The sequence below is a fragment of the Centropristis striata genome, chromosome 15 (genome assembly GCF_030273125.1).
Source record: "Centropristis striata isolate RG_2023a ecotype Rhode Island chromosome 15, C.striata_1.0, whole genome shotgun sequence".
Taxonomy (NCBI): domain Eukaryota; kingdom Metazoa; phylum Chordata; class Actinopteri; order Perciformes; family Serranidae; genus Centropristis; species Centropristis striata.
Window position 1 is genome coordinate 10,488,717 of NC_081531.1, and position 21,745 is coordinate 10,510,461.

Genomic DNA, 21,745 nt, shown 5'->3' on the forward strand with positions numbered 1-21,745 from the left:
GATAGCAGGTTGGTACCGTATGGGCCCACAGGTCTGGAATGAACCGCATGCTTCATAAGGATAAGAGGTGCACATATAAAACAGAGAAAATGGAGAGATCAGATGCTTGTCATTAAACACAAAGACGGTTTTATAGGTTTGGATTTGCAGACAGGTTGTTTGTGCAGAAATCTATCCATAGAAAGTGGGCAGGGCAGCGGACAGAGGAAGTGATGGGAATGAGAGATATTTACTTGGTGTAAGCAGTAAATCCAACCAATGCTGGTTAGCCATATAAGCAGAAACAGTGGTCAAACATCCAAACAAGTAATCAAGGAGCCAGTGCAGTGAGGTTTCATATGTTTCACTTTAGTTTTAAATGCCCTTTAACCATTGTGTTTTCTTCCCTTCCAGCCTGCTGTTTTTGTCCTCCTGGGTCAAAACTTACCCAGTTTGGTTTGACCATTTTAGAACATTAAGAGACCACTTTCACAAATGTTTCTTAAATCAGCATCTCTACATCTGTGGCAGCCAGTCCATTCCAGTGTTGGTTCGATTCCAACACAAGCCTCCTCATTCTACTTAATGAGACACTGATCAGCTGATCACCTGAACCAAATCTGATTTTATGAGGAATATTATAAAAACCACTTCTGTGACCAATAATGATTTCTAACCTATTCCTTAGTCAAAATATTAGTGTTGTGTTGTGTTGTTTAAAAATGAATATGAACATGTTTTCTTTGCATTATTAGAGGTCTGAAAACACATCATGCATCTTTTGTTTTGTTTTGTTATTTTGACCAGTTGTCATTTCCATCCATCCATTCTCGTCCGCTTCTCCGGGGCCGGGTCGCGGGGGCAGCAGGCTAAGCAGGGCATTCCAGGCGCCCCTCTCCCCAGCCACAACGTCCAGCTCCTCCTGGGGGACCCCGAGGTGGTCCCAGGCCAGGCGAGAGATATAATCCCTCCACCATGTTCTGGGTCTCCCCCGGGGCCTCCTACCAGTTGGACGTGCCCGGAACACCTCTAACGGGAGGCGCCCGGGAGGATCCTTACCAGATGCCCAAACCACCTCAACTGGCTCCTTTCGACGCGAAGGAGCAGCGGCTCTACTCCGAGCTCCCTCCGGATGTCTGAGCTCCTCAACCTATCTCTAAGGCTGAGCCCAGCCACCCTACGGAGGAAGCTAATTTCGGCCGCTTGTATCCGCGATCTTGCTCTTTCGGTCACTACCCTAAGTTCGTGACCATAGGTGAGGGTTGGAACGTAGATGGACCGGTAAATCGAGAGCTTTGCCTTCCGGCTCAGCTCCTTCTTCACCACGACGGTCCGGTACAACGCCCGCATTACTGCTGACGCTGCACCAAATCGCCTGTCCATCTCACGTTCCATTCTACCCTCACTGCTGAACAAGACCCCGAGATACTTGAACTCCTTCGCTTGAGGCAGTACCTCTCTCCCCGCCCAGAGGGGGCAGTCCACCGTTTTCCGGCAGAGAACCATGGCCTCATACTTGGAGGTGCTAACTCTCATCCCAACTGCTTCGCACTCGGCTGCAAACCGCCCCAGTGAGTGCTGGAGGTCTCGGCTTGATGAAGCCAAAAGAACCACATCATCTGCAAAAAGCAGAGATGCAATTCTAAGGTCACCAAACCAGATCCCTTCCTCCCCCCGGCTGCGCCTTGAGATCCTGTCCATGAAAACCACGAACAGAATCGGAGACAAGGGGCAACCCTGGCGGAGGCCAACACCCACCGGGAACGTGTTTGACGTTGTGCCGAGTATGCGGACACAGCTCTCACTTTGGTTCTATAGGGACCGGATAGCTCGTAGCAACGAGCCCGGTACCCCATACTCCCGCAGTACCCCCCACAAGACTCCCCGAGGGACACGGTCATAAGCCTTCTCCAAATCCACAAAACACATGTAGACTGGATGGGCAAACTCCCATGACCCCTCCAGGAGCCTCGAAAGGGTAAAGAGCTGGTCCGTTGTTCCACGGACAGGACGAAAGCTGCATTGTTCCTCCTGAATCTGAGGTTCGACAAACAATTTAAAAGTAAAAAATAAATAAAAGCAGAAATGATTATATTATTATATGTTGATGGATTATCACAGATTGATATCTTTAGTTCAGGGCGAGGCAGACAACCAACACTGGCAGGAAAGCAGACAAAGACAGGAAATAAAAGAAAAAATGACTTTTGTAGCTCCTCCTCTTTCTTCTTGTTGTCATGCGGAGTATGTTATTAATTTGTGTCTTGTGCTTTTTCCCTCAGGTGTGATCAGCTATAAAAAGGACATTGCAGCCATTCTTCTCTCTCTCACTCAGCTTTAGTTTGGTTTATTTTTTCCTTTGTTTTCCGATGGGACTGGTGGGACTCAGTCTTTTTACATTTTATTTCTGTTTGTTGTTTTCAACAGGATATGGTTCTGGGGGTAGAGGGGTTTCATAAGGACCTGCTGCCCCATTGTGGGATAGTCCCCCTTTCTTATATTGATTTTTGCCAGCACATCAGATCTTTGTTTTGAGTAGTTTGAGATCAGTTCTTGGCTTGTTTGTTTGCACATATGTTCTCTAATTCACTGCAACTTTAACATGTTTGCACTACTAGTTTTTTAGTTTGGTCTTGGTTGTTTTCTTGTTTTTATTTTCATTTTATATTATTAATTAATTAATTATTATTTTATTTTTTAAATCTTTATTCTGTTTCTATTTCATTTTTATTATTCTATTTTTGTTACCTTTTCTGTTTTACTCTGTACTTGTGCTGCTGCACATGGGGGATCAATAAAGGAATATCTTATCTTATCTTATCTTATCTTATCTTATCTTATCTTATCTTATCTTATCTTATCTTATCTTATCTCTGTTTCACAAACTGTTAATAAATCCTTACTATTTTGCCAAACTTGACCTGGCTAATTATGTTAGACCTCCGTTTTGGCGAAGCCTTTGGAGTGGATCTTAAGAATGACACATGAGGTTCGTGCTACAAAACAAAACAGGAAACACTGAACAACCCAAAACCTGGAAAACAAAATCCACAAGATATGTCAACAGATAAAACAAAGACTGATACCAATATTCACTACAAAAGAAATGCTGACAAGTCTAAAACACAGCTTCACAAAGCTATGGGCCTGGACAAGCGAAAAAAGCTATGCAAATTTATCACAATCTTTTTTGTTCTCTTGTCAAATTAGAACAACAAGAGACCCAGTTTTTTGTGTGTCTGGAGATATAAATCAGATGACGAGCATGCAATACAGCTGACCGATGCATTTCTCCATCCAGACCAATATGAAGAATTAGCTGGGTTATAGGATTTGGAAGTAGATTGAGTAAAAACTGCTTTGTAAGAGCCGACAGATGTGATTAACGCTTGTTGCTGCAGAGCGAAGCGAGCTCTGTTTCTGAGCAACTCGAAGTGTTTATCTCTAAAGTAAACTAAATGTTTATAGATGTGAGAGAAGCAGAATTCTTTCCACGTTTTTCTCTCCCTCTCTACCTCTATCTCTCCTTGCCTCTGTTTTGCTTACACTTCACTGTGTGGGACAGTTAAGTGAAGTTCTTCCACACCAGGTTTATAGGTCATTCCATATTTACTTCGCAATCTGTAAAGGAGGAATACAGACTACCATTACTTTTGATGGGAGTTTGAAGAAATTGTAAATCTGCCACATTAATATGATTGAATTCACTAAAACATTGATTACTGATTTTTTTTTTTTTGCAGCACAATAATAACTGGGCCTGACGGCACAATGCAAGTGTCATGCACATGGGAAACATTAGCAAATGTGAGTAATGCTGATTACACAAAACACTTCAGAGGAGGACTTTGTTTACTTAAAATGTGCAGGCCTCCACTCCGGTTGTTTAATGAGTTATTACTGAAGGTGCAAAGTCATTTAAAGTGGTATATGGTGGCCTCTCGCCTCCTGCTATGGTAACAAGAATTACCTTGAATTTTTTGCAACTGCATGTATCACAGATTTGACACACTAGTCTGCACGAACACTACAGCAACACGAGAAGCCACAAACGTGATGAAATTCAACACATTTACAGTGCAGTAAAGCATTGTTACAAAGCATGAGAATACTTAATCACAGTTGGCCCAGTTCCCAGACAGGCATTAAGCCTACTTCTTGGATAAAGTGCCCTTTAAACCATATAAGCTCAAATTGGCTTTTTCTGATATGGCTTGTAATAGTATCACATTAAATTGAGCCCAGCATGAATGAATGAATGAAGAATGTTCCTGAAGAAAGAATAGTTACTACACGAGTAAATGAGACCTCCCACAATGCAGGTTTGACTTCAGACTTACATGAGCTGAACAGAATCTAACTGAACCCACTGCCTCTGGACATGGGAATTGTAAGCTTTCTATTTAGAAGAGAAGAAAGGAAATTAAAGACCTATCCTTTTTCACTGACTTTTACTTTTTAAATTTTTGTTTTTGCCTTACTTGTTAAAGTTTTCATTTTGTTTTCTCATTATATGTTTAGCTGTGTGTGTGTGTGTGTGTGTGTGTGTGTATGTTTGTGTGTGTGTGTGCATGATTCTGTATGTCTCTTCTGTCCACAGCTTATCTCTCATATTACCGAACCAATCAGTCTAATATTGGTTTTTCACATTTAATACTGTCTGCTGAAGGACCTCTCATGGTTGCGCTGATTCATACAGGTGCATCTCAGTAAATTATAATATCATGGAAAAGTTTATTGTCAGTAATTAAATTCAAAGGGTGGAAATAACACATTATATAGATCCATTACTCAAAGACTGAAACATCTCATGTCTTAATTTATTTCATTTCTTCTAATTATAATGATTATGGCTTACATTTAATGAAGACCTAAAATTCAGTGTCTCAAAAAAATTTGAATATTACAAAAGACCAATTTTAAAAAGTATGTTTAATATGGAAATGTTGGCCTCTGAAAAGTATGTCCATCCATATGACTCAAAACTTGGTTGGTGCTATTTGACTTGAACTACTGGAAATTGACTTTTACATCATATTCTAATGTATTGAGATGCATCTGTACTTTTTGATGAACTTGTTTTATTTCATCATTCAGTCCTCACACCTCACAAGTCATCAACAACTGCCTCAGTGAAATAGCAAAGGCATATTTTCAAAAGTATGCTGAAATAACTGCAACATAATGGCAATGTGTAAAAAGTCTGAATTCATCAAATGCTTTTTCAGGTCTATCTGCAAGACAACAAGCAAACTAGTTTTAAAATGCTTGTTTTCTGAGTGAAGTTCTGATCGATCAGAGCTGCGTCCATGTCTGCACTCGACTCGTTTATAATCACAATCAATTCCACTTGATTCCATTTCAATCACGTCTTGAGCTCCTCATGATACCATCCAGATCTGTTGAGTTTCATTCTGGCAGCACATGCTCTCACAAATGTGGACTCCACAATCAATAAGTTACTACTCCTAAAACAAATTGTTTCAGATGTGTTTGAGAAAGCCACAAAGCAAACATTAACTATTCTAAATAAAAGCTCACTCCTGGTTTAATTTGTCCAGAAACAGGCCCCATTAGTTGTAGTTTAATGATCAGAGACAGACTTTGTATATATTACCTCACACCCTGAATTTTAAGAGAACAGCTCATTTAGCTGTTTTAGCAGCGTGGCTGCTGATCTTAAGTTCAAAAACACACTTCTTCTCGGGTGCAATAAAGTCGTATGAGACGCAAAACTGTGAAAACACGTTCCGACAACTTTATGCACAAATTTAAGGCCAATATTTAGCTCGGGACACACAAATATAGCAGCCTGGTGCTTTTACTATGTAATGAAAAACTGTCATGTCAAGTCAAATTGAACCCCTTGTGTTTTTCACAGTGCGGCTCTTGAAATGTTTGTGAAAAATCATGCACTTAAGACCAGTGAAGAATGTGAACAATCATGGTAATGCACTTCTCATTTTATTAAGATCCTACAAAAAAACAAGCAAATAAGAAGCTCCAGAACAAAAAAAATGTGTTGGTAGAACAATAAGTTAAACACAAGAAGAAGATTTGTGTCGAAGAGACACTGGGATATGAAAAGGCATGTGAGTGACATGTTACTGTTAAAGCAATCATGATAAAAGAAATATGTACAATACCAAAGAAACAATGTGGTAGCAATATAATTTTCACATAATTTACAAGACGACTAGTATAGATGGCATACCAGCAGCTACACATCACTGTTGACATCTAGAAAAGAATGATGGATATCAGCACTGCAAAATTCATTTTCTCATTAAAAAAAGTAGTTTTGTTAGAAATATTTCTAAAATTAAGAATAAGATCACCACCCGGTTTACTTCACTATTCACAATAAGCCAAGACTAATGGCCACATACTGGAATCATAATGGTGAGAAAAGAAAATCGGCTCTCATTTCTCTTCCTCATCTCCCTCCCTGTACAAGCATATATCACTTCTTTAACTTGGCTGTGAGCAGAACTTTCACTTCGTAGAGGAACTGTATGTTGTGGGTAAAAAAAAAAACCAAACCAGGTGATTATTACTCCCACATGCTGTCCAGGCTGTGGACACTTTTTTTTTTTTTTTTTTTTTACAGCTGTGTCTCCGTCTCAAGAGCACATGAGCATTTTTAAAAGTTGTCATGCGAGGCGGAGAGCATATCAGTGTCGAAATGGAGTGTTTTTAATAAACAGACCCGGTGAACTCCATGCTCTTGTTTTTATGAACTGGAATTCTTCAGTGTGAACATGAGTGAGAGTTGAAATTCCTCTCTCAGTCAGGTGCTTGAGAGCACCTCAGTTACAATCTTCTTTGAATGTGTATCACACTGTTTTAAAATGAAATCATTGCATGCATGCATGCACAACATTAGGCTAAGTTGCTTCACCATTAAAGTCTCATTTCTTGCAATTAGTTGTTTATAAATTGAGGCTGTTGTGATCACATCTGGGAGAAATTCTATTAAGTATAGAGTGTCTCCTGCAGGGTTTTATTTACATTTCAGAGGGTGGTGCTGGGAACGCTGCAAAGGAGACATTTACTATTGGTTATAGTTTGGTAAACCCACTCACCAAAGCATACTGAAACACATTCAAATCACAATCAGGAGAACTGCTTATAATGAATTATTGCTTATTGTTTCATGTAACTGAAAAGTGAGCGAAAAAGTGACCATCAAACAGAGATGTCCCCTAGTTTTTAACAGTGAAAGTCTGAATAATAAACTGCATAGATGTAAATTACAAAATGCAAAAGTCCATCTGCAACAGGAGTATAATGCATAACTGTAACATAGTTAAAAAGACACTTTAAAAACCCTTAACCGAAGCTTTAGCAAAATATCATTAGATCTTAAAAAGACTTTGCAAAAACACAGATTGACATTTTGTAGTGTGCATGGAAAACTGCATGGGAAACTGTTAGAATACCTGAATGCATAAATGTATCAGATAGCAGAAAAACCACCAACTCCAAACACACCAATCAACTCCAAATGCTCTTGTGATAACCCTCATCACACACACACACACACACACACACACACACACACTGAAGTTGTTATTTTAAGGCTTGAACGAGTGTTGTCATGGGACATTGAATATTATGCTGGTAGTAAACTTGTGCTGGTTCCTATAAAAGCTGGTGTTGCAATATCAAACTGCATGTTAGCTCTATTATCTGCAGACTTTTGCCATCTGTGCATTTCTTGCTTATTACATGGAATATTCACACATGCTGTGCTTGTGATGTGGATATGAACATACTTTTTGAATATGACCTTAACTGATTCAAAATTTTTCTCTAGAATTCAATGTAAACACACTGATTGAGAGATGAGGGCTGTCAGGTTGGGAGCTTGAGTTTTTGGACACTCATCAGATCCGAGCCTTATTCTTACATATTTTAAAATGCTCAATATACATAACATTGATCAAGACTGTCAGTGTAGAGATGCTGATCTTGGATCACTGAAAAAACATTTTTCATAGGACTCTCCCAAAGGCACAACTGATCCAAGATCGTCATTCCTGCCTGACAGAACCTGATAAATGTAGGCTCGGATACTCAGTAGCCCCATTCTCCCACATTTTAGTTTCCCAGTTATGTTGCAGTAGAGCTCAGACTAGCTCCACCTTGGAGTTGGGGTAAACCGCAACAACATCGTAGCCCTCTGGCGGCTGGACGCGTGCCTTGGCGTGGGTCTCACAGTACAGATTTTCCTCGATGAAGAAGTAGCCTCTCTGCTTGAGGTTGACGCCGCAGTCGTCGCACATGAAGCACTCGGGATGGTAGAGCTTGTCCCTGGCCTTCACGATGGTGCCACTGGACGAGGAGATAAAGAGAGATACACAGTTAGACTTTTGGAGGCTTTAGAGGCACAATGTGTAGGATTTTGTCTGTTCTGTTTTGAAAACACAACATTCAAAGCCTTAGAGACACCAGAAGTGCTCACTGCCCGACAGCGGAGCAAGCCAACCCAGATTCACTCTCATTTTTTAATAATTTGTCTGCTCTGTGTTTCACCTCACTATGAAACACGTGTTTTTTCCACACTGTGTCCCCCATTTTTGTAGCTTCTTCTTGGATGCATGCTTATGATATGGCACCTGGTTTGCCAGGTCATTATGACAAAGTTACCAGATAAACCAGGCTTATTACAATTAATCTGAAAACATTTCAGTTGATTCAGTTATATAAAGCAAATTCAACATACAGTCATGGAAAAAATATTTGACCACCCATTGTTTTCTTCAATGTTTTGTTCATTTTAATGCCTGGTACAACTAAAGGTACATTTGTTTGGACAAACATAATGATAACAACAAAAAAAGTCAAAATTTTCCATGGTTTCTTGATGATGATTTTGGTTATTATCAAGAAAACCATGGAAAATGTCTAGATATCAGCTCTGAAATTAAACTCTTATGAGCTATTTTTGTTGTTATTATCATATTTGTCCAAACAAATGTGCCTTTAGTTGTACCAGGCATTAAAATGAACAAGAAATTGAAGAAAACAATGGTCTAATATTTTTTTCCATGATTGTAGTTCCCAGCACAAGTTGCACAAATCATCTTAAAATACGTCTACTCAAAATAAGCCTGTCTTATGGTAAACTTGCTTCATGGAAAAAGGCTCAGGTCGCTACAGTTTATAGATGCTAACCCTCACAACCTGTGCGTTGTGATGCTAAGCTAACTTTTTTGACAATTAGGATACTTAAGCTTGAAATATATTCATTTTGAGCCACATTAGGTTTGTATTATTCCTTTTATTACTACAATGTCATAGTTTTCCAGTCCTTAATCCGATGTCCAGCCTAATGTATAACAGACCATGTTTAGTGCTGACAGATGTCTGTTTCTTATTAATATTCTGGTTTCTGTTTGATACATTTTCTGCTGGATCCTGAGTCAGAATCTGGAATCTATTTGTATTGACATTGTACAGAAGGAACACAGCCTTACATGTAGGCCAAAGGAGTAAAAAAATACCAAAGATAGTGGACGCTACATTTTCATATGCATCAAAGCTGGGTGGCATGGTGACCGAAGCTTTACAACACTATAGGGCTGCACTACTGAGAAGCATGAAAATGCATGATTGGAAAATGATGCAATGACACGAAAACCACCCTAAAAGGAAAACCGCAGACAGTTTTTAGGGAGGTGCCATCATCGCAGAGGAGAAACATTAAGCAGAACACTGTAAAAGGAAGTCATTGATGATGAATCGCTCATAACTGAGTCACCATTGTTTATTGAACTTTCCATTATCTATGCAAATCAGCAATTATCATACTTTATGGTGACTATAACCATGTTGAATATAATCATCACATGTCATATTTCAGGGAGGTTTTCAAAGGACTAACGCTGAGAGGAGTTTCAGGATAATGTCACACCTGGGAGCTGAATAGTACGTGTTCATTCTGCTGGCTGGCTGCTGATCAACACTGGTGCATTATGAAGTTCACTGCTTCACTCAGTCTCACAGTGACGACACTTGTAAAGGGCGTTGTTCATTCACTGTTCCCAATAAGATTTTCCTTTCTGGACCGGGGATTCAGGCCAGCGACCATTCAGTCATAAGCCCGCTTCTTTTTTGAACTGCCTTTCCCATTTAACCACATGACTTGCTGGATAAACTCTTGACACAGAGCTCTACACTTGTTTTAAAGGCTGTAAAATGCTCGCGGGTTACAACAGCCTAATTGTGCCCTGCAAGCTCCCACAATGCCCTCTTGTTAACAAGTAAAGTAAGCTGATGACTTCACTGCTTACCTGCAGCTGTTTTTATAGAGGTGGGATTACCGGTGCATGTGGTTACAGTGGCAGAAAGGTGAATGTTTAGTGTACGTTTGTGTGTATGTGTCTGTGCATGGGAAAGGGTGTGGAGGATGGTTTAATCATTAAAATGATAAATGGGAATAGGTTATCCTGAGTACTTGTAAAAGGCCTGTTAGTGCAGGTAGACCTGCACAAGTTAACTCTTTGTTACATTCAACTCACGTAGTGCAACTTTAAAGTAAACTTTATAACCACAAGCACAGTGATAAAACCAGACAGAGATATGTATAATTTCCAGATGGTGATTAGAATACTTCTAACAGCAAATCTGATAATAAATCATTCATATTTTTATGCATTTATTTAAGGCATCTTCAGCAGTCTGTAATTTTAGACCTCAGTAACTATAATTTTCAAACCATCAAGTTTAACACTATGATATGTAATACCTATAATTAAAAAAATACATCAGACATTAGTGAAACATTTATAGAATATTCATTTTGGATGTATCGATTGGGTCTTTACACTTTAAGACCAAAAATTTAAGTTCAAGATATGCAATCGAATAGCCATTGTATGTATGTATGAGATCGACTAAAATGAAAACAAGGATCTGTTTTTTACTTACACAATGCCGTTACAGCAGCGTGTGCACTGAGGCAGCTTCTGAAGACCAGACATTGGGCTGGGGATGGGGCTTCCCAGTTTGGGGATTGGAGACCTGACCGGAGACTTTAAGTTCCTCATTCTGTCTGTTGGAGACACACCTAAAGAACAACAAAAGAAGAAAATAGAAAGCACAGCATGAATACAAGGCCTTAAGAAATAGCACCGCACACCATTTGCAGGACATATCTTACAGATATGCATGATATACATATACAAGAGGATTCCAGGCACTGACATAATAATAACATTTCCAGTGTGGGCCTCTGGTAACCCAGGTTGCCATGTTTATTCTGTATGTTTAAGTGTGTGTCAGTATGTGTCTGCATATGTGTTCTGGGGCCACTGGATTCCAGGTAGTGCCTATCTGGTGGTTCCAGGAAAAAAGTCATACAGGGTCATGAGAGTGTATTTGTCTTTGCACCAGCAGGAAATTCCCTTTCAGTTCCAGGTTATAAGATGAGGGCAGGACAGTATCTACAAACACCCTAGCAACCACACAGAACACCCCAGCAACCACATGGTTCACATGTAGGCAGGTTTTTAAAAATAACAAAAAACTAAAAAACAAACAAATGTCAGCAGTAAAGGGGAAAAAATGGAAGTCAATCTTATTAAATCAATGATTGCAAACAAATAAAGAAATCATCCATGTTTGAAGTCACAATTACAGTCATGGAAAAAAATATTAGACCATTGTTTTAATTGTTCATTTTAATGCGTGTACAATTAAAGGTACATTTGTTTGGACAGATATAATGATAACAACAAAAATAGCTCATGAGAGTTTAATTCAAAAGCTGATATCCAGCCATTTTCCATGGTTTTCTTGATAATAAAACCAAAATCATTATCAAGAAAACAATGGAAAAAGGCTAGATATCAGCTCTTAAATTAAACTCTTATGAGCTATTTTTGTTGTTATCATTATATCTGTCCAAACAAATGTATCTTTAGTTGTACCAGGCATTAAAGTGAACAAGAAATTGAAGAAAAAGGGTGGTCGAATATTTTTTTTCCATGACTGCAGGTGTGAGGTCTCCTGTCACCACTATAGTCACCATCTAGTAACAACCTATAAACACTCTAGCAACCATACTGCAATCATTTACACATTTCACCCACTTGAGCTGTTGTTTTCCTTTACAAAAACTAGATTTGTTGTATCATGCTCAAGGCAAGTGGTATTCTATTTCCTGCCAAAGGTCATTGCATGGTTAGCTTTAGTGTTTCTGTGAGTTAGGATCACATTTGTTTTTGGCCTTGTTGCTTGGTTTCATAAACAGGATGTTTCCACTTGTCCTCTTCCTCAGCCTCTCTATTGAATTTGTCTCAATGTGAATAATTGAAGAGATTTATGCTTTCACTTAGAAATCATGTGGAGGGCAAAACACTGCAGGACACCACTTTTCATGGCGGTAACAAAATTATTGTTATAATTTTTCACTGATGTGAAATTTCTGTGTTAAGTTATGAGAAGGTACTCAATGACCTCTTTCTCTTTCCCTTTCATTGAAATTTTTGTTGTTCTCTCGTGAATGCCCTTCCTTCTCTATGACCTCTGTGTCTCTTCCTGTGAGCTCCATTCAACAGTCCGGAGTGGCATTTCCTAGCAGGGGTTCATCAGTCAACCTGGTTAGACACCCGGCAGGAAAACATCCCATGTTACAGAGTCAATCTTTGATCATCACACCAATATGCTACAATCACACCATATCTGTGAAAAACACTAGGTGAGTTGTGATGACATTCATCTGATCGGTGGTTTGGGTTGGACCTGACATTCTTTTTGTGCCAAAGCCTATAAAAGAAAACTTTGATGCCAAAGTGCATGCATGAGGCTTCATTTAAAAGGTAAAAATGTATTGTTTCTGCAAATGTGCTTATTTAGCATGTGGATAGAAGACAACCAAAACCCCAGTTCCAAAAAAGTTGGGACGCTGTGTAAAATGGGAATAAAAACAGAAAATATATTCTCTTTGTATATATACAATCATGGAAAAATTATTAGACAACCCTTGTTTTCTTCAGTTGCTTGTTCATTTTAATGCCTGGTATAACTAAAGGTATATTTGTTTGGAAAAATATAATGACAACAACAAAAATAGCTCATAAGAGTTTAATTTAAGAGCTGATATCTAGACATTTTCCATGGTTTCCTTGATAATGATTTTGGTTTTATTATCAAGAAAACCATGGAAAATGTCTAGATATCAGCTCTTAAATTAAACTCTTATGAGCTATTTTTGTTGTTATCATTATATTTGTCCAAACAAATGTACCTTTAGCTGTACCAGGCATTAAAATGAACAATAAACTGAAGAAAACAAGGGTGGTCTAATAATTTTTTCCATGACTGTATATATGTATCCTATAAAATTGGCAAATTATTTCTGTTTATTTATATTTTGGACATGTCCCAACTTTTTGGGTTTGTATGGTACAATAAAGCTACAAGTCCACCAATAAAGACTTAATAATAAGAGATTGAGGCTGGTAATACTGTTGGTCGACAAGTTTTGCTGCCTTCCCATGGACTGCACTTTTTTATTAAGAGTGTTCAAATCCAATCATCAAGCGTTTAGTTATGCCTGACTGGAATGCATGAAAGGGGCATACTTAATACTGGCTATCTGGAGCCACTCCAGTAGTTATAAGCTAACCACTGGACCAGGGTAAATCACTGGGTTACAGTTATGAAGTTGACTATATGACGTCCCTCACTGATGATGTGCCAGTAGAGGCTATTGAGGCCAGCAGGCCACCTATCAGTGCCACTAACCACAGTCTAATTACCTGGCACCTGAGTCAAAGCACTTTCCATCCCTCAGTAACAGTTAGCCTCTGACTGCTCCATGGTGTGTTTAAGAGCCGACATTAGCCTGGTATGTTATTTCTGGGCCTAATGTCTCTATTAGCCAATGATACACACTAATGGAAAAGCTTTTATGTGTCTCGTGACTTTCTCACACAGGGGAAGGTTGACTAATAAAAGTCCAGTCAGGAAAAGATACAAAAAGCAGAATGAATGAGTGCTTGTTTAGTCTTGCTTCTACATTTTTAAACAGCCAGACTACTTAGTCCCTGTATATTTTGTTGCCAAATGCTGACAGTCACCATATTTTATTTGACAGACAGTGACAAGTCGGCCGATTACAACATATATCTCACCCCGCGCTGCATTCATGCCACAGTGTGTGTCCTACAGTGTGACTAATATCAACCAGACATACTGTAAAACAGCCCCCATCCTAACTCAAACCTGACAAGTGCAGAATGTGAAGCCTCAGGGACTTTCAGGCAAAGGGAATCACCATGTCCAAAGATAAATAGGCAGCTGTAATAATATCATTTTAGACAGTAAAGTAAGTAAAAAAAACTTGATTTGTTCCCTGCTGCACAGACTTTAGGATTGTATTTCTCCCAGGGATTTAAAAAAAAAGTTTTTATTTAGACTATATGACAAGAAAGATCATTGAAAAATGGGCACAATAAAATTGATGGAAAGACACTCTCTAATCCTTGAGATCCTTATTTTAATCAGTAACCAATCTGATAATCAATTTTAGACTTAGAATGAGGTTAAAACTAAGGATTTCGTTGTGGTTTTGATTGTTTCATACCACTGTAAACTGAGTACTACAAAGTCTTTCCACTATAGTTCAGACAAATAAAACAATGACTTCACTTTGGGCACTGGGAGCTAATGACGGGGATATTGTGAGCATTTATAGAGTGAGCAAATGAAAGAATATTAAACAAAAACTATAAGGGCTGCTCGCCTATAGTGCTGTCAAAAGACCAAAGAGCAACAGATCACTGGCATCACATGTTTACCACCACTGGACTCAGGCTCTAAATCCTGTATCTTTTCAGCTTTGTCTTGGTCCAAGTGGAATAATAATCTGCTCTGAGTGCTCCCTCTGCTTTTACTTTTGTGTTTAAAAGGGGACATGACTGATGTGATGTTTAACTTATCTATCTTAATTGGCGTTCACAAATACAGAATTCTAATCAAATCCATGCAATCAAATCCAAGCAGGCCTACTGGGATAGATTAGAATAAATGAACCCCAGCAAGATGATGCACTTTAAAGCCAATTTTCTGGAATTAAATAATGTAAGGAACAGTAGTAAATACAGCCATGGAAAAAAATATTAGACCACCCTTGTGTTCTTCAAGTTCTAATGCCTGGTTCAACTAAAGATACATTTGTTTGGACAAATATAATGATAACAATAAAAATAGCTCATGAGAGTTTAATTAAAGAGCTGATATCTAGACATTTCCCATGGTTTTCTTGATAATGATTTCGGTTATTGTTAAGAAAACCATGGAAAAACATTATATTTGTCCAAACAAATGTACCTTTGGTTGTACCAGGCAATAAAATGAATTGAAGAAAAAGGGTGGTCTAATAATTTTTTTCCATGACTGTATACATTTTTTGAAACAAATGACACTTGAGTTCAAGGAATGGATGAAGTTTAAGAGATGTCACTGGAATTTAGTTTATATCTTTTCCAACCTTAAGAGAAACACTCCCCAGTCGTGTTTTTCCCTTGTCCATCCTCCCCTTTAATTCAACTCATTAATGATGGTGGAAAATCTCATCAGCAACAGATTAATCCCAAGCCTTCACATTCAAAAGCCAACTATTCAAATTTGTTTTAGACAAACAGAAACAGTTCCATAAAGGCTTATGTGGTAGCATATACAGTCATGGAAAAAATATTAGCTCACCCTTGTTTTCTTCAATTTTGTTCATTTTAATGCCTGGTACAACTAAAGGTACGTTTGTTTAGACAAATATAATGATAACAAAAATCACAAGAGTTTAATTTAAGAGCTGATATCTAGACATTTTCCATGATTTTCCTGATAATAACCAAATCATGATCAAGAAAACCATGGAAAATGTCTAGATATCAGCTCTTAAATTAAACTCTTATGAGCTATTTTTGACTTATTATATTTGTCCAAACAAATGTACCTCTATAGTTGTACCAGGCATTAAAATGAACAAACGCAATGAAGAAAACAAGGGTGGTCTAATATTTTTTTCTTCCGTGACTGTAAGTAACATTCATACTGGTACAACTTTCTATTATCTTTCAACTTTAGGAAATACTGCTTCAAACACTCTTAACTTGACACCAGTGTTTTACTTTCAGTCCACCCCTCTTCCATCCACATTGTTATCCAATCACAGGAGAGCCTGAGGAATTCTGGGTAAACTGACACTCTTGTTTGCTTTAACTTTAAAAGCCCCTGAAAGTCAACATGGCCTCTACAGGGGCTTTCACCTTCAAAAGGGGACCAACTACTGTGATTTAAAAGCCTGGCAGCAAGGTATGCATTCAAAAACAGGATGATCTGAATTTAAGTGTTGAATGTGTTCAATTATTAATATGAAGCCTCTTCTTTATTGGGTTATTTAAAAAAAAACAACAACAACCAAGGGACAGACCTTAAAAAAACCTGTTGCAGGATTTCTCCCACAGATGGAATGACATCACCAAACACCTACAGACAGACAGGTAGCTGTTAGAATGATCCCAATGTAAACCTGAGGTGTCCCCCTGTTTCATCGAGGGCTCAGCCTGTCAGTCAAACTGTCAGTCTCCCCAGCTGAAAGGCCACTGACAGCAGACCAAAGGAGTCCCCTTTAAATCTCTTTAATCCATCAGCAGTGTCTTTCTCCCTGCAGCCCCGTTTGTCTGTCAGCAGAATGTGTCTCTTTCTGAAGCTCTCCCTCTCTCTCGTTGCTCTGAGTGTAATGCTAAGTGCTAAATTAAGGACACAGTGTGTTTTGGCTTCAGGCCTCACTGCGGGAGCAGTCAGGGTTGTTCCTTGTGCTGTGGATTATCCTGTCGGCCGTCACTTCAAAGGTAGAAGCAGAGATGTGATAGCTGAGCGGGATGTTTTTATTCTTGCCTTGAAATAATGATATTCTACAGGGAAACGAAATGTGGGATTGATTTATGCATCTGAACGGTTTTGTGTGTTGCCTTAATAATGATTTCACAATCCAGGCCACATTATATATATAACTTGGATGAAATAAATGTTCAATACAATTTAGATACATATTATTTCAGATATACCGCTTTGGAAAAAAATAAGAGACCACTCTTACAAATGTTTCTTAAATCAGCATCTCTACATCTACGGCAGCCGGTCCATTCCAGTGTTTGTTGGATTCCAACACAAGCTGATTTTATGAGGAAGATTATAAAAAACACTGCTGTGGTTAAAGGTTGAGATTATCCCACCAATAATGATTTCTAAACTTAAAATATTGAAATTAATATGAATATGTTTTCTTTGCATTATTAGAGATCTGAAAACACTGCATCTTTTTTTGTTATTTTGACCAGTTGTTATTTTCTGACAATAAATGCTCTAAATGGCAATATTTTAATTTCAAATTTGGAGAAATGTTGTCAGCACCTTATAGAATGAAACAAAAATCAATAAACTCATCAAAACTGATCATTTTGCAGTGGTTTCTTAATTTATTCCAGAGCTGTATTTTAATCACTTTTTAGACTGTTGATGCATGGTGTACACCACAGTGGACATGCATAAAAATAAAACATATTTTAAAGAAGTTATTTGCATTTTTCTACTCGTTTAAAAGTAAAATCCAAACATAAAAAAGATACTTTGGGATATAATAAGTTCATTTTCTTTATACTGTTTTAAACTATGGTGTATATAAAAAGACAGTCAGAGAGATAAAAGGCCATCTTTTATTTGGACCAAAACAATATTTTTTTATATTTTCTCTCTTTTCTTTTTATACCTATGGGAGAGGTTCCTGAGATAGGGTTACACGCTGATTCTGACACTGCAGATTCACATATCCACAGCTGGTAACACTCCATTCATAGTAATAAGGATTAAGGAACTTGTGTCAAGGACGTCCAAGTGTTGCTGAGCTTGATAAAAACATCATAGACAATATGTGGTCATGAGCCCACTTCTCTGAGGTCCTGGCTATTTCCTCTTTAACATACCAGCACTTGTCTTATAACTACAACTTTCACAAGTTTTCTCTGTGGTAAACACGGAGGATTAGCCCTCCGCTGCTGCTGTCAGCATCACATGACTCCTCCTCAAAAGCTGGAATGCCGAGCGGTCAGAAGGCAGACAGGAAAACCATATTTCTCACTTTATTGTCCTTTGTGAAGTTGTTTTTGCAGTAAATTGCCAAACCAAAACTTCCCTCCCCTGTTCACCCGTGTGTGAGCTATTTAAAGCACTTCATCTTCTTCTTCTCCCTCCGTCTGTTGTTTTCTTTCTCCCTCACTCTTCCTCTCCATCCCCTAACCTCCCTGTCTGTGTCTTTCTATAAAAGGAAAACTATTCCAGTAAGACAGAGTGGATCAAAACATTGAAGGGGGGTGGAGATGCCTGAGCAAGGCAAGATGTTCCACTGGCTGGAATAGGGAGGACATGTTTACTTCTATTTAATGAAATATTTTTGGGTTTTGGAAATAAAAATGAATGAAAATCCTGTTTTCAGAAGCCTCTCAAATAAAGAGATTTCCTGCTTTTCTCTGTTTTATCTCATATTAAACTGAATAGCTTTGGGGTTTGGACCAAAATAACAAGACATTTAAGGACATCACATTGGACTTTGAGCAACTGGAAGGGATGTTTTTCCACTATTTTCTATTTTCTAATTGAGAAAAGAATTGGCAGATTAATCAATAATAAAAGAAAGAATCATTAGATGCAGCTGAGTTGCAACTAACAGTCTAGATTGCAGTGTATGTTTTTTCCCCCCCTCCTCCATTACACATATGTAAACACTGATAATCTTACCTCCATCCTCAGCTTCCAGGATTCCCTGGAGGTATTTGAAGGAGCCAGACTGTTTGGGTGCAGAGGCGGGCTCCTCGTAGTCCTGCAGCATCTTGTAGACGTCTGAGTGTGGGTCGAAGCCATTGCGACCCCCGGGGGAGTGTGTGGGTGGCTCTGGGCTGAAGGAGACAAAGGAAAGAAGATACAGTGATATTATACTGCAATCTAATTAACGAGGAGTCAAAAAAACATAAAATCAACAAAGGAGCTCCGGGGTCATTGGTTTAGTCTTTTTTCTGGTATAGAATATGGCCAGTGTGTTTCTGTCTTTTGTCAGGTGGCGTCCTGATGTGATGTATAAGTAAGGAAGGAATGAGAGGAGCTGAAGTAGCCAAAACAAAAAGACAAAAGAACAGATGAGAGTTGCCAGACCACCAAAGGAAAAAAATGACTACCTGACAAAGTGAGACAGCAGAGGTGGATGCATGGAGGCGTATACGTTACACTCTACATGTGATTCCACAGGCATGAAGTCTTAATCACAACAGCTCTGCGTTATGGATCTGCATTTTCATTCATCCATCAAGTTTTCCCTAAGCTAACAGGATGGATCCTGTTCATTTGATACATTGAAACATTCAAACCTCTGGGAGATGAGCAGGGCTGCTGACAGATGTGTTCAAATCCTGACACACTTAACTGCATGTTTGTCTCCAGACTCCCCTCCAGGAGCCTGAAGCAAGCAGCCTGAGAGTGTGTGTTTGTGTATGTGTGAGAGAAAGCCCGAGCTGGTGAAAGCGAGACTGAAGGAGAGACAAGAAGAAAGAAAGACAAGAGAGAATCTGTGTAATGAATGAGTTAGAGAAAGTGAGTGACAGTGGGGCATTCGGCACTGCTAACATGGTGTTTAACCATGTGTGTGTGTGTGTGTGTGTGCGCAGGTCTGGTCAGGATAAACAATCCAGTCCTGGGGAATTCTGGGAGTGCTGGAGAGGATGTTCATGGGAGACTAGACACACACATTTATTGTCCACCTGAGGGGATGCACCACAACAAATTGTTTCTCCAGTCCACATGGCCATCTGGGTACGTGTGTCAAGAGACTTCCACAGTGAGTCTATGTGTCTGTTTCTGTGTTTACATCTGTTAGGGGAGTCAGCACCTGAACACATACATCTGTATAGTAGCAGCAACATACTGTAGGTGCACTTTTACTTATCTTGTCTTATATTGTGGTGCTTTAACAATTGAAATGTTCATGGAGTTTAGATGCAAACACATGAGTCTTACAACTTCTTTGCTTCTGTGATCCTCAGGTCAAATAATAATACAAATATTTTTTTAAATTTACTGTTCACTGTTTTTTCTTTTACAGATTTTCACTGAAGAAAAGATGTGACTTCACAACAATTTACTATTTGGAAGTCTTGTTTTCTTTGATAACATTACAGTGACAGTGAGGTAGATTTTCTTGTGATGACAGCTTTGAAAATTGCTATTATAAAAGTCTGTAAAATGAGTATTTTGTATATTTCCACTTGTATTTTGGTACTATTTTGAGATGAAGTCCAATTTGTATTGTTCTATTGAAGTGTTTTATAATCAAATACATTTGCAGATCTTCTTTTCTGGGCCTGACAATACGCAAAGAGCTCCAGTAGTTGATGTCACGCAATCAGTGGACATAAAAAAATGCCATATTAGAAGAAAAGCGGAAGTATTACTGGGCAAATGAGACACTTTGATTAACTTACCTATGAGTGGCGCTGAGGCTCAGGCCTCCCATCTTGCTTGGCAGAGATCTGTCTCCATTGCTGCCATTATGATAAAGTCCCGCTGGGTTGTTGTACTGAGCGTTCCCGTTTCCGTTGCCGTATCCATAGCTGTGGCCGTTGTTGGGTCTGGAGTGTCCGTTATTCAGGTGAGTGGGCTGAGGAGCCTGGGGGGACTGGGGTGGCGGCTGGTACAGAGGAGCCTGAGGGGACTGGGGTGGCGGCTGGTATAGAGGAGCCTGAGGGGACTGGGGTGCTGGCTGGTACAGAGGAGCCTGAGGGGACTGGGGTGGCTGCTGGTACTGGGGTTCAGAGGTATATGAAGGTTTGCGACTGGAACCGCCATATCCACTGGTGATGGGACGGAAATTCTACAAAGAAAGAGAAATGTTGTTATTAAAAAACTGAAAAAAGGCCAAAGAAAACATCAAAAATAAATATACTGTTAGCAGTATGGAACTTCTGTAAAACCAGACAAACACGGATGGTGAAAGAGACCAAAAAAGAGAATTCTGGGTCTGAAAAGTGACATCAATGCGAAAGTGCCTTAAAGTGGCATTTTTTCTGATGGCCAGCAGGGGGCGACTCCACTGGTTGCAAAAAGAAGTCAGATTGTATAGAAGTCTACAAGAAATTTCCCTACTTCCAACTTTATTTATTACCTTAGGAATTTAGAGTAAATGTGATGATAAAACAGGGTCTGCTTTAGGGTGCCGATACCATGTGATTGACAAGTCGATACCATGGCAACCTGTCAGGATAGAGGTGTGGCAATGCATATCTCTATGAAGACTAATGGGGGATCCAAAGGATACAATAAACAATCCATTGGGTGTATATTTAAATAGCTGTGAACTTATTTTTTTAATCTTAGAACGTTTCAGTTAATCGAGGTTATTTGTAACACAACTCTAATGTAAAAATGTCTTATTTGATTGAATTTAAGCACACCCTAAGGATGTTAAATTTGTCCAGTCAGTACATGTTTTTTGCTGGCTTTTGCTAGTTAGCACCCCAAGTATTATCACAGTGAATTATGGGAGCAGCAAAGCTAGCTAGCTAACATTAGATTTAGCTGTTCAGTAAGCATCCTCCATTACAACTCTCTTGTTCAAATAAGGTCAATTGTGGCTCCAAAACAAAAACAAGATGGCGACAGCCAAAAATACTAAGGGATTCAAAACGGTAGCCCACAAACCAAAGGGTGA

General features: G+C 38.9%; 1 protein-coding gene across 1 annotated transcript in view; it reads right to left on the bottom strand.

Annotated features, from left to right (window-relative positions):
• Positions 1 to 6,562: 6,562 nt before the first annotated feature.
• The window catches only part of pdlim4 (PDZ and LIM domain 4), a 49,608-nt gene continuing 34,425 nt past the window's right edge, over positions 6,563 to 21,745 (bottom strand). The window contains exons 4-7 of the mRNA XM_059351853.1: positions 20,520 to 20,908; positions 18,787 to 18,944; positions 10,915 to 11,053; positions 6,563 to 8,316 (exon numbers count right to left, since the gene is read on the bottom strand). Coding sequence (XP_059207836.1) covers positions 8,112 to 8,316; positions 10,915 to 11,053; positions 18,787 to 18,944; positions 20,520 to 20,908 — 891 coding nt within the window. The 3' untranslated portion in view covers positions 6,563 to 8,111. The remainder of the gene's footprint in view (positions 8,317 to 10,914; positions 11,054 to 18,786; positions 18,945 to 20,519; positions 20,909 to 21,745) is intronic.